The following is a 13,623-nucleotide window of genomic DNA, read 5'->3' as shown; positions in this document are numbered from 1 at the left end:
TTCTTGATTTTGTGGAGAGGGTTCACCTGGTTGACTAGAGATTTTATTTTAAATTACTTCCCCAGCAAGAAATTAGGTTGGTTTTTTGCATTTTTCCAGGAGCAGTAAACACTTGTTAGAGAACTAATTAAGCACAATCATTCAATGAATATTCATTGAGTACCTACTCTGTTCCAGATGGTTGTGCGAGAATGATAGAGGCCTGGGGAAATTGCCCGTGGCAATCTCAGCCCCGTGCACAAAGCCTGTGGTGCTTTAATCGCACCCCATTCCCAGGAGGCCCAGCAAGGTGATGGAGGCTGGTAGTCAAGACTTTAGAGGCTTGTGTAACCACATAGTTAACAAACCAATTGGTGGGCTGACGTGAGCAACTACGGAATGTATGGTGGATGAGATTGTAAACTAGGATACACTTACGGGAGCTCGTACCAAGGGAGCAGACCAAACCTTGTGGGTTAATGTGTGAGGCTGAGCCGTATCAGTCACCATTCTCATAGGTAACATATATTTGAATATCAATAATTTTGTACGGTTCAATCTAGTAGACATCTGTTGGTGTGTCTGGCCGGCCTCCATTCCCCCTTCTTCTGGTACAAGGATTTCCCTTCCCCTCCCCCACTCTCAGACCTTGTGGCTTGGGTGGGGCTTTCACCAACAGCAGCCCAGGGGTGAGCACATGACCCAGACCTAGGCGAGGAGAGGCCGCACCACCAGCTAAACAAGGTAATTGGTTCAGGGGTGGGCACATGACTGATGCTGGACCAATAAGAGTGGCACCACCAAAACCTATGCCTTAGCATTATACTCAAGCTAGTAGCAAGATGGCAGCCCTCCCACATCACGGAGAGTCCTGGTTGGGATGAAACCCACACGGAGTGGAGAACCGAGAGACGAAGAAAGACAAGATCCTAACACCATCCTCTGGCACCTAGATGCAGCTGTGACGGAAGCCTCTCTTGACAGAAGATAGATAGGTAGATGGATAAAATTTAAACCTTTTTTACTTTTGAATTCATTCCGTCACTTGTAATCTATTTCTGTCACTTAAATCCATTTCTGTCACCTGTAACAATTTCCCCTGGCATACACGTAAGGAAGGTTTCCTGGGAAAGTGACATTTGAGCAGCAGGGACTGGTTTGGGGGTAGGGGATGAGGAGAGCATTGGGAAGGAGTGAGGAGTTGGCTGATCCCGGGTGTCTGGGTTTAAGGCCTTCACCAAATGACCACACCAATGACACACACTTGCTTTGCCCCTTCAGCTGTTCAATAAACCAAACAAAGAGGTCTGTCCTTTCTTGAATGTGAGCTTTTCTGGAGCCGAGCTAATGTATTATTGATGAGCCATAAATAATGGGGCAAGCATGATTTCCTATTCAGTGCTGAAGTACAAAGGTATAACACTGACATTTTAATGAGGTTTTTATGGTCCAGGCTCACTGTTTACACTCTGGAAATGGGGGCTGGCTTTCTCAGGAAAGCAGTTTTTCCTTTACTTTTCTTATTTTCCTCCTCCATTTGTCAGCATCCTTTTAAATATTTATATGAAATATTATCATTTAAGCAGATCAAATAAAAGAGAGCAAATAAAACCATATCTGAAAGACAATGCTGCCAGTGTTCCCAAGGCCTTATCTCCACTGGAGGGAACAAAGAAAGATCAGGTGCACCCCGACCTCCCAGAGGCTCCCCACATTTCTGCCTGATTAGGCAGGTGGCTTGGCATACAGAAAAGAATGTAGGCAACAAACAAACCTGGATTCAAATCCTGACTTAGGCATCAATTCTCCATGTGACCTTGGGCAGTTACTTTAGTCCTCCAGGGCTAATATCCTCATCTGTGTAATGGGGCAAATAATACCGATCTTTCAGCATTATCACGAGGTTAAAAAAAAAACAGTGCAATTAAATGGCCTGCACATACAAATTAAGATGCATTTGGCTCCCGATAACAGACAAACCACCTCAAATTGGCTGAAGTAGTGATAGGGATGAGTACTGGCTCACGTGACTGAGAGTCCAGAGACAGCATTATTCAGGGTGGACTCACGCATGTTTCAGGTTCTGTTTGCGCATGGTTCTCTTGGCTGGGCCCTCCCCTGAGTGCGTAAGCTCAGGCTGGTAGCAAGAGGGCTACAGCAGTTCTGTGCCCTCCCGTCCACCGTCAATGCCAGAGAACAGAGAATGTGGTACTCCCTTAAGATGTTGACACTTCTCCATTGAGAGGTAGAGTCTGTTGGGGAAGAAGAATTTACTCTGCCTGTCGAGGTCCTTCTAGCTGGACTAGAAATCTAGTGGACATGAGACACATGAATGGGAGAAAGTCAAATTTAATGTCATACATTTGGGGGAATCCACATAGACAAGAAATTCCTAAGACAGGTGAAATAAGTGATATATGTCATTCTGAACTAAGGAGGAGGGGGTAGGAGTCTAGGACTTCAAAGGGAAGAAGAACAATTCACAGGAAGATGAAAAGGAATCAATATTCGGTAAACAAATGTTTGCTGGGCCCCCCAAAATAAGGAGACATAGAGGACTTTGATCAAACAGGCCTTGCTGGGTCCCTCCCTGCATGCCATACCTAGTTCATAGTATAATGTAGTTGTTGATGGTGATAGCTCCCTTCCTGGGCCAATTCCTCTATCTACATTCTTTTCAGGCAGTTGGGGGGGGGCGGAAGGGGGATAAAGAGCTTTTCCTAGATCTGCTGGGTATTGATTGATTGCTTTTTAAATCAAAATAATCTTCATGCCAAAGTGGCCCATCTTGGAGTGGCCCGCCCCTACAAGTCTAAGTAAGGGCCAAGGGCAGGCCGCTTCAACCCTGAGATCAAGACCTGAGCTGAGATCAAGAGTTGGATGCTTAACCAACTGAGCCACCCAGGCGCCCCTACCTGAGTGGATCTGTGAATGACCTCAACCAATAGAATGAGGTTGGAAGTGGTCCTGAACAACTTTCAAGGCTAGGTCATAAGGCTAGCTTGTGCTTGACTCTCTCCTGGGACACTTGTCTTTGGAATCTAGTGACCATTTTGGGAGGAAGTCCAGACCATGTGTGGGTATTTTGGCCTAGAGCTTCATCTAGGCTCCTAGCTGGAAGCTTTAGCATCAATCGCCAAATGATGCCTTCCGACAATTCCACCTCCCAGCTTTTGGGTCTACAAGCCATCTCTGCTGTGCCCTGTCTGAATGTCCTTCCCACAAAAACCATGAACGAGTAAAGGATTAGAGTTCTAAGCTACAATGTTTTAGGTAATTTGTTATGGAGCAATATATAATGAATACAACATAAAATTTCTTAAAAATCCTACAAGACAAAAACCATTAACAGCAAAGTCAAATGACAAGCTAAGGAAACTTTTTGCAACAAAAGACTGTAATATTGAAAGTCCGTACTATAGAAAGAGCTCCAGTGACCCAATAAGAAAAAAATCAAGAACCAAATGGAAAATGAGTAAAGGACATAAATGTACAGAAGAGACAACATAAATGTCTTATAAACATATGAAAGCATACTTACTTTTACTTATCATTAGAGAAATACAAAATAAAACCACAATGAAATGCTACTTTTCACCCACTGGTTTGGCAAAAACATAAAGGTTTTATGATATATTCTGTTAGTGAGGCCATAAGGAAACCAGCACTTTGATACATTATAAATAGGAGTAAAAATTAAGAAAAGGCTATTGAGGGCAACCTGACAATAGTTATCAATATTACAAATGCACAGACCCTCTGACCTAACACTTCTACTTTGGGGACTTTTCCTATAGATACACTCACATGCATATGAATGAATGTATGTACAAGTTTGTAGAAATGGCATGTGCACTTATATAAATCATTACAACATTGTTTATATGGCAGAAGATCAGGAACAACCTAAATATTCAATAATAGCAAACTGATTACAGAAGTTACAGAATTTCAGGGCACCTGGGTGGCTCAGTTGTTAAGCGTCTGCCTTCGGCTCAGGGCCTGATCCCGGGATCCTGGAATCAAGCCCCACATCCCTGCGGAGCAGGGAGCCTGCTTCTTCCTCTCCCACTCCCCCTGCTTGTGTTCCCTCTCTTGCTGGCTGTCTCTCTCTCTGTCAAATAAATAAATAAAATCTTAAAAAAAAAAGAAGTTATGGAATTTCTGCATCCAGAAAAAACAACGAGGAGGGGAATGCCTGGCGGGCTCAGTCGGTACAGCATGTAACTCTTGATCTCGGGGTTGTAAGTCCAAGCCCCATGCCGGATGTAGAGATTACTTTAAAAAATAAAATAAAATCTTTAAAAAAAAAAAGAATGAGGAGGTACTTCATGCACAGATATGGAATGATCTCCCAGATGTATTTCTAAGTAGAAGAAGAGGAAACAGAAGGGTGAGCTATTTGGGCTTTTATTTTTTATTTAGTTATTTTTAAAAAATTATTTATTTATTTTTAGAGGTTTGGGGGCAGAGGGAGAGAGAGAGAGAGAGAGAGAATCTCAGGCAGACTCCCTGCTGAGCATGGAGCCCAACATGGGACTCGATCTTATGACCCCGAGATCATGACCTGAGCCAAAATCAAGAGTCAGGCACTTAACAAATGGAGCCACCCAAGTGCCCCTATTTGGGCTTTTAAACAGGGGCTGAACTTATAAATGCAAGCATACATATAATTGCTTGTGTGTGTATAACGTATAAAGATAAATAAGAATCCGGTGGGCGCCTGAGGGGCTCATTTGGTCAAGAGTCCAACATTTGGCTGGGCTCCACACTCAGCAGGGGTCTGCTTGAGATTCTCTCTCTCCCTCTGCCCCTCGCCCTGCTCACATGTGTGCGCACACTCTCTCTCTCTTTCAAAATAAATAAATAAATCTTTAAAAAAAAGAATCTGGTAACATGGGTTACCTCCGGGAAAGGAAACCTGATGACTTAAGGACAGGGGTAGGAGGGAGATTTTTTACTTCTCAGATTTTGAACCATATGAATAAATTGCCACATTCCAAGCATATATATATATACACACACATACATATATATATGTATCTATATATATATAAATTTAGATCTCACTTGGTACAACTCATTAATGACTTTATCCTTTTTTTTTTTAATGACTTTATCCTACAAATATCTTGGAAGTCCTACCATGTACCAGGCAGTGTGTAAATTGTTGAGTATACAGCGGGGAACAAGTCAGCCTTTACTGAACTGATAGTCCAGGAAGACAGACATGGAGAGGTAAGCCCATTGGTCTAGAACCACATTCTGCAGTAAGTGCATTGAAGGGACAGCACCCAATGCTGGGAGAGAAGGTGGTGGGGTAGGATCTGATGTAGAAAAGGAAGCCAGGGAGATCCTTAGGCTGAGTAGAAATTAGCCAAGATTCCGGTTATTTATCACCGTGCTGTATCTATTCCAAAGCTTGCAGGCTGGAAACAACAACCATTTTATTATTTCTCATGACTGTTGGGGTCAGAAATTCAGGCCGGACTGAACTGGGCAGTTAAAGCAGTCACAGACCCACCCGCATTCAACGGGAGGGCACAGGGACCTCATGAGAGGAGCGTCAGGATTTTCAGCCAGCCTTAACCCACCACACCAGGCAATGGGGATGTGGTGAGCTGGAGCACAGGGAGGGGTGCAGTAAGGAGCAGGTGGAGAGAGGAGGCCATAAGTAACGTCCTGTAGAGCCTTGCAAGTTGTGTTAAGGATTTTACATTTTCTTTCCTGTACAATGCGAAGACACCGACGAGTTTTAAGCAAGGAAATTAAGCATTCTCCTGTGCTTCTGAAGCTGACGCTTATAATTTATAGCTTCTATGCCTGTTTTCATACCTATTTCATTGACTTAGTTTGGCAGAGGCTGGGACACCTTTCTATTCCGCTTACTGCAAACCCTCAGCAAAATAAATGGGACATACATAAATGAATTCGTTAAATAATTGATCATGGGAAACAGCTGTAATTGTAGGGCATCATCGGTTTAGTGATTCTCAAACTTTACTGTGTCTGTGAATCTCTGGGGGATCTTATTAATATGTAGGTTCTGATTCAGTAGGTCTGGGGTGACCTGAAATTCTGCATTTCTGGCAAACTCCTGTGCTACAGTTCCCACTTGGAGTAGTGAGTGTTTAGAAATCATCATATGTCAGCGGCGCCTGGGTGGCTCAGTTGGTTGAGTGTCTGCCTTTGGCTCAGGTCAGGATCCCAGGGTCCTGGGATGGAGCCCTGCATTAGGCTCCCTGCTCAGGGGGGAGCCTGCTTCTCCCTCTGCCCTACCCCTTCCCTCTGCCCCTCACCGTCCCTTCCCCCAGCTCACTCTCTCTCTCTCAAATAAATAAATAAAATCTTAAAATAAAAAAAAAGAAATCATTGTATGTCAAAATGCTCTCAGTGGAAAGAAAGAGATAATGGGATGCAGGTACCAGGCAAGCAGAGGTGAGATGATGTCATCCAGGTCCAGAACCTTCTTCCTGTCTCCTGGCTCTGCTAATTCTGCTCACCAGCTTCGCTTTCATGCTCAGGCTCGTGCTGGCCTCTGATGACTGCTGGACTTCCAAGGAATCACTGCAATGTCCAAAAAAAGACAGATACTGTATTTATGTGTGTCTCTTTCTTAGGAGAGAGGAAGCCTTTTCCAGAGTTCCCCCAGAAGTCTTTCCCTAATGTCTCTGTTGGCAAAAGGATGGGGGTTCTGTGACTGGCGTAGACTAATCAGCATCGACTGCTAGAAGTGGGGATCTGGGGAACTGGGACTGGGGAGGAGCCTGAGCAAAGCTGGAAGATGGGAGTAGAAAACCAGCAGTGTCCACTACACTGTAATATGCAATTTGGTGAATTGTACAGAGACCTACATATTATATCTATATTCTTATCTATGTATCTATTTTATGTCTATCTTTACATATAAAAGTAGGGAATTCGGCACTGTTTCTAAGGAAAAAATTTTAAGACAAATTAAAAAGTGTTACCCAATACCCGTCCACAAGTGTACAAAAGAAAGCATTTGATGATTTAAGCTGGAGTGGAAAGGTCTGGGGCTGTGGGAAACAAAGTACTTGTACTAAAATCTACAACCTTGTTGGGGCAACAAAACAGAAAGAACTAAAACAACCTACTATATAAGCAAATAGATTTTTTTTTTCACCCACATGGCCAACAGTTACTGGGTAATCACTAGAAACAAAGATCTGTGTCAAGAGCTGTGGGAGATCCAAAGATAAGGCACAGTCTCCTCCTGATAAGAATTTCACAGTTTAAGAAGCACAAGTAATGATGGGTGCCACATATAAAAAGATAAGTGCCAAAAAAGATGCTAGAACAAAGTGTATGGAACCCAGAGTAGGGAAACAGTCCTTCTGACTCCAAGGGCTATGGGGAGGGTAGAAGATATCTCCAGACTGGCCTTGAAAGATGGGGAGATTTTTAATCAGTAATCATGGCAGCGAGGAAGGATTGGAGACTAGGAAGATGGGAAAAATGAATATTCCCAGTGTGTGTGTGTGTGGGGGGGGGACCACATACAGCACAAATGATGTGGGTGTGGGGATTCCTACTATAATTTCTTATCAACATGAAGCCATAAATAATATCTAGCGAGTGTCAAGGCATACAATGAAAAAATGAGACAGAGACAACTCCTGGGAAGAGAGAAGCTTGAACCATCTGTGTAAGGAATAATGCCCATGCATGAGCAGGGTGGAATCGACAGGGCAGGAAGTCTGGGGAGCAAGTCCAGGTTTATGGTTTATAACTCCTAAATATCAGAACAGAAACAATTTCTTCAGTGCATAACTTGCAACAACAACAAAAAGATATGGAGGGAGTATCTGTCATTAAAAGACACCTAAATATCAGTCTATTGTCATGTGTGAGCTTTATCTGAATTCTGTTTCGCACTGGCAACTCTAAACATGACATTTGTGGGGCAATTGAGTATTGGGTATTTGAAGATATTAAATTACTTTAATTTTTTAAGGCACTGGCACTGATGTTATGTTTTTAAAGAGTTTTTATCTTTTGGAGGTATATTCTGAAATATTTATGGATGAAATGATGCCTGGGATTTTCTTCAAAATAATACAGGGAGTAGGGGAAATGTATAGACGAAACAAGACTGCCCGTGATTTGAACACGGTTACAGATAGGTGTTGAAGGTTCATCATACTATTCCGCCTACCTTCGTATATGTTTGAAATTTACCACAACAGAAAACGTAAAACAAACTATACTGAAGTATTAAGTAATTCCTTGAATCAAGGTCGGGAAGTCCCGCCCACTGAGCTGGGGAGGCCCCGCCCCTTTCCGCCTGCCGCTTTCCCGCCTTCTGCTCTCGGCAGGTTCCAGTGTATAGTGTCTCCCGAACTTTCTCACTTCCCCTCGGGAATCCATGGCCCTCGCACCTCATAAGTCACTCTCTCTGTTCTTCCCCAGGCCCTATAGACTGCTCCGAGTCCCCAGAACTCACCTCGAGCCGCTGCCCGGCTCCCCTCGCCCCACGTCCCTGGGGAGTTTGGTCGCGTCCGGCCGCAGACCGCCCCCCCTCCCCGGGAGCGCGTCCGCGTCGTCATGGCGACGTTCCGAGCAGAAGCCGGCGCAGGCGCCGGCCGAATCCCAATCCCGGAACCATCTCCTGTGTGAGCCGCCTAGGACCTGGGGCCAGGCGTGGCCCCCGTGGGCCGCCGCGGAGCTGCTAAGGCAGCCTGAACCCCGGGTGGGTGTCCCGCCGCAAGTCAGCCTGGGCTGGGGTCAGAGGAGAGGTCGGACCTAAAGGGTTAAGTGAGGATTGGGGGTGGTGCGTGGGTCTGGGGTCCACCCCTGACCCTAGCAGGAGAGGGAGTCAAGGGGCGCCGAGGGGAGCAGGCGTTTGGCTAGGGTGAGGATGGGGCGAGGGGACCAAGGATGGGGGTGTGTGAAAAGAGACAAGGTTCACCCCGGAGTGAGTGAACTGGAGTAGGAGCTCTCGTGAAAATGGCTTCGCCCTCGTTTGGCAGGAAACTTGAGGGAGCCGAGGAGAGGGAGCTGGAAAGTGAACTTGAGGCAGGAGTTGAAGGGATGGGGGGGAAGGGGGTGGTGGAGGCTGTGCTGAGGCGTGGGGAGTCTTCAGAGCCGCCAGTGAGAGGAGGGGGGAGGTAAGGGGAAAGGAGAAACTTTCAGAAAATGATTATTAAACATTTTCTTCAGTGTAGTCAGTGTATTTTGCTTACGTTGTGGATTGTGGGAAATCTAAAGCTATGAGCCTTCTCCAGAAAAAAACAAAAAACAAGCACATAAAGATCCACATATGATTTTGCATTCAATCTCAGAGGCATCGCAGAGCAGCCCCCCAAGCATGTACAAGGATCCCAAATTTAGAGACTTAGCTGTAGAAGATAGTAAGATGCATAGGCTTTGTAAAGTGCTGTGTACAAGGCTATAAATCATTAATACCCAATGGGTAGTAGGGGCCCTAATTGCTAAAGACCGTTGAAGGGTGTTGGGGTCAGTGTGGACTTTATATGAAGAGGGTGGAACTTAACATGAATGTAAAGGAAAAGCAAGTGTGACAAAGGGTCCCCAGGAACCAGGACCCTAGATCCTACAGCAGAGCTCCTAGGAATGCCCTCTGGGTGCTGGAGGAGGTCCACTGTTTACTCCACCTCCTCATCACCCCAGAGACGGGCCCAGGAAGGTGGCCCAAGAATGCCAGTGTCTCCAAATGTTAAAGGGTTTCATGGTCTCATGCAACTAAGAGACCGATTTGGAGAAATCTCAGAAGAGGCCTGTTTAACTCTTTACTTCAACTTTTTCCAATTTTGATTGTGAGCACCTTTATTTCCCCATTCAGGTGCCCCTCCTAATAGCTCAAAAGCATCTCAAGCACCACATTTTGGGGAAAGCTCTTGAGAAGAGAAAATTAAGGACCACGGAAGGGTTTTGAGCAATGGCATGATACTGGGTTGTGATGTGTGACACAAGATTAATGGGACGTCCCTGTGTGGGAATGGAGTGGCTAGGAGAGGCTGGGAGGCAGGGAGGGCCTGGTCCACAGGAAACCACACACAGAGGTACGTTGTCAAAGATTGAGAAAAAGATATGTGTGTGGTTTCTCATACTACTACTGGTTTTTTCCCAGGAAATGACCTTTGGCTCTAAAAAGAAGACTCGATTTTTCATGATAAAATGGCAGTGGTGAAAACCCCCAGCAGAGAACTAAGCAATGCCGAAGAACCATTTACGGACACATCCCCCCTCCTTTTGAAGAGCCTTGTGGAGGAGCCCAAGAAAAGAAGAGCAGTACCTAATCACCTTCTAGAATCAAGTAAGTGAGTAGAAAAGAGATCTGCTTTACAATTTACATCTTGCCACAGGATCCAAGGTCCAGAAAGCATAATGGGATTTTTGGTGCTGATTTCTCTATATTGTTTTATAGGCTCACAATAGCTTTTATTATTAAGAACAATGGTTCTATTTAGGTCCATCCACTCACGTGATAGATTATTGTGGTGTAAATGAGTCACCAAGTTCTGTTGCTTCTACTTCCTTGATTACCTGTCTGTCGTCTTCCCCCCCCCCCCCACCCTCCCCGTGCCTGACCACCCTTCACACCCCGTCAGTTTCCTTTGTGCAGTCATGGCTGGCCCTGTCCCTATCCTGCTCAGACACTCTCAGCAGTTCCCTTGCGAGAGCTGCAGTTCCTTCACTTGGCACTTGGCCCCCTCTGCTGTGGATGCCAGCCTGCCCACCCAGCTCCATCCCCATGCTGCGCACCCCTCATCCCCAGCTCCAACCACACCGTTACTCCTGCTCCTTTAAGACCACATGCACTTTATATCTTCTTGCCTTTTTCCATGCCTGTCCCTTCCCTGCCCTGCACGTGGAAAGCCTAGTAAAATCCTGTAGCTAGTATGTAAGAGGCTAATCATTTTGCCTACATTATTCTCACTTAATCCACACAACATCAACGTTCTGTTTTTATCTTACTGGTGGGGAAGTTGAGGCTCAGAGAGGTCAAAGGAATTCCCCAACCTGGCCCAGCTGGGTGGAGAGGTGGTGTTCAGTCATGGTAGCCCAGTCTCCAGCTCTCTACCATCACACTAGTGAGGCTGTTCCTTCATCATTCAAGGCCCCTCGCAAATGCTGGGAATGTAGTATTTTGGTGTAGCTTTTTCGTCCCTGTAGAACTTACTAAGTGCAAATTAGTGTACTCAACTATTTCTGAGCATTAACAGAAAAATACCTGTTTTAGGTCAGTTGTGCGGCTCTAAAAACAAAAGTAAAATGTTCAGCATTTAAAAAATTTACCAAGTAATGTTCAGTACTTACAAAATAACCTACAGAGATCGCCCATCCCCCCCCCCCCAAACACCACCCTGACCCCATTCCAGCCCTTTGGTTCAGCCCAAAGCTGATGGTAGTGTCAGCTCACCTGGTAAGGAGCAAGAGCCCAGTCGTTTCCTATGCGCTCCAGGTGTTTACAAGAATCACAGTGAACTAAGCAATGGGGGAGGGTGTCTGTGGCTCCCAGGCTTGGGGAAGAGCCAAAGGTGAAAGCCACCATTTGTAAGAAACTGAACAGTGCATTCGTATTGAGGGAGGCAGTTTAGTGGTTGGAATCAGACAGACCTGGGTTTGATTTTTAACTACCAGCTGTGGGCAAGTTGTTCAATCTTGTTGAGTCTCACCTGCACAATGGAAATAATACCCACTGCGTAGGGCTGGAGTGAGGATGACGAACGAAGGCCGAGTGTAAGCGCCAACGGCACAGAGACAGTTGTGTGGTGGGTTCTCGGTGCCTCCTCTACATGTCTCAGCTCCTGCCTCCTAAAGAGCTGGGAAGAGTTTTGTAGACCTGGACACTTTTGTGAGATCAGCTGTTTCAACCTTGTTCTCAAAACTGGAAGAAGAAGAAGAAAAAAAGACATTCACATTATGCTAATAGCCGTTTGAGACTTTACTGTCCAGAGCGATAATTATTCAGAGCTTTACGATTATTCTATCACGTTGTAATTCTATTCGGAGGAAATCCAGTGATAACAGGTTAATACCCAGTAATGAAACTAAACGCTCGGTGTTTGGATTCTTTGAACTGTGTGTTCATTACGTAATAAGTCATCTCGGTGTTATACAGAGCCACAAAGGTAGGGTGCATGCTCTCGCAAGCTCGTGTTTTATTATGAAGACTTGGACAAAACGTGAAGAGCAGATTATTTTAGTGGGTAATAAACAATACATGTGAATTTGTATTGTGATGATAATATCTCCCAAACGATGTGTAAAAATAGAGGGCGAAGCAGTACAGTTCATTGGAGTAGATCATTAATCTTGTTGACAGCCGTATCCTCTGTCTGAAGCTTTCATAGGCTTAAAATATCCTAAATTAAAGAGAGCCCACATTAATAGGATCTTCATTTATTTAATATTTTCTTTTATGTCTCCTCTCATGGTGTACTTCTCTACATTGTTTTTATAGAGGTTTATGCAGCAGTCCTGAATAATAAGGTCATACAGGCAAAACCTGGCATATTGCATTTTGGAGGCTATGAAGTAGAAAAACAACACCAACAGATTCTGGTAGGTGTTTTTTAAGTGGGATAATTAATCACAGTAATGAAATGACACGAATGTTCTGCATTTATATTACTCATTCATTTAAAGAGCAGCAGCATCGGCAGAAGCACAGATGTGAGTTGGGTCAGAAAGGTGGTTCTAGGATGAGAAATTTTAAAGCTGCACCAGTGTCCTTGGACAAGCTACTCGCCCCCTGCCAAAGGCTCCTCCTGGCATTCTTTCCAAACAGGTGTCATTGCGGACTGACTCTTGGGGGCTAACAACCATGCTTGCTGTCTCACAGTGATCGTGTCTCACGTGACTCAATTTTGTCCTTATACTAGCTCTGTGGAAGTTGTACTGTTATTCTTATTATGTAGATGAGGAAACCAGGATTCCAGAAGGTTCAATAATGGCTCAAGAACACACAGCTAGTAAGTGATAGAGACCGGCTTGGACTCTTAAGCTGCCTTCTTCCAAATCAGTGCCCACTTGCTCCACGCCTACACAAAGGGAGGGGGGTATCCCTTTCCTAGAAGGCTTCAGTGAGCGTTCCATTTCACCTGCTCGGGTCTGATGCCCATGCCTAAATCAGCCATTCTGGCCAGAGAGATTCTAGCCAGGTCTGGGTGGCAAGGGTCAGTTCCACTGGACAGGCGCCAAAAGGCACAGTTGAAAGGATGGATTGCAGTCCAGCACAGAGTCTCCTGGGTCCCCTTCATTGACCTGCATGTTCAGACTGGGTGGGCTTGGGGTGACTACAGCATTCCTAACTCCTATGCTTATAGGGACCTGAACAAGTTTTTTTTTTAAAGAGAGGAAGTGCGGAGGGACGGAGAGAGAGAGAGAGAGAATCTTAAGCAGGCTCCACACCCAGCCCATAGCCTGACACAGGGCTCGACCTCACAACCCTGAGATCATGACCTGAGCTGAAATCAAGAGTCAGACACTTAATCGACTGAGCCATCCAGGCGCCCTGGGACCTAAACATTTAAGTCGGCTCTACAACCTCAGTGATCTCACATCGATCCCCTTAAGTCAAAACTGAGCAGGACATCTCGGAACTACTCCCCCTGGGCTTTGGATCTGAGCAAAATGACCTCTGTGCATGGTTGG

The 13,623-nt window shown here is 45.2% G+C and overlaps 1 protein-coding gene across 1 annotated transcript in view; it reads left to right on the top strand.

Annotated features, from left to right (window-relative positions):
• The first annotated feature begins 8,574 nt into the window (after window positions 1-8,574).
• Window positions 8,575-13,623, top strand: part of CFAP221 (cilia and flagella associated protein 221) — a 91,031-nt gene continuing 85,982 nt past the window's right edge. Inside the window, exons 1-3 of the mRNA XM_026510141.4 lie at window positions 8,575-8,692; window positions 10,094-10,279; window positions 12,431-12,531. Coding sequence (XP_026365926.3) covers window positions 10,141-10,279; window positions 12,431-12,531 — 240 coding nt within the window. The 5' untranslated portion in view covers window positions 8,575-8,692; window positions 10,094-10,140. The remainder of the gene's footprint in view (window positions 8,693-10,093; window positions 10,280-12,430; window positions 12,532-13,623) is intronic.

The sequence above is a fragment of the Ursus arctos genome, unplaced genomic scaffold (assembly GCF_023065955.2).
Source record: "Ursus arctos isolate Adak ecotype North America unplaced genomic scaffold, UrsArc2.0 scaffold_1, whole genome shotgun sequence".
NCBI lineage: Eukaryota > Metazoa > Chordata > Mammalia > Carnivora > Ursidae > Ursus > Ursus arctos.
The sequence above is the reverse complement of the archived record's forward strand: the minus strand, read 5'-3'. Positions and strand labels throughout refer to the sequence as shown.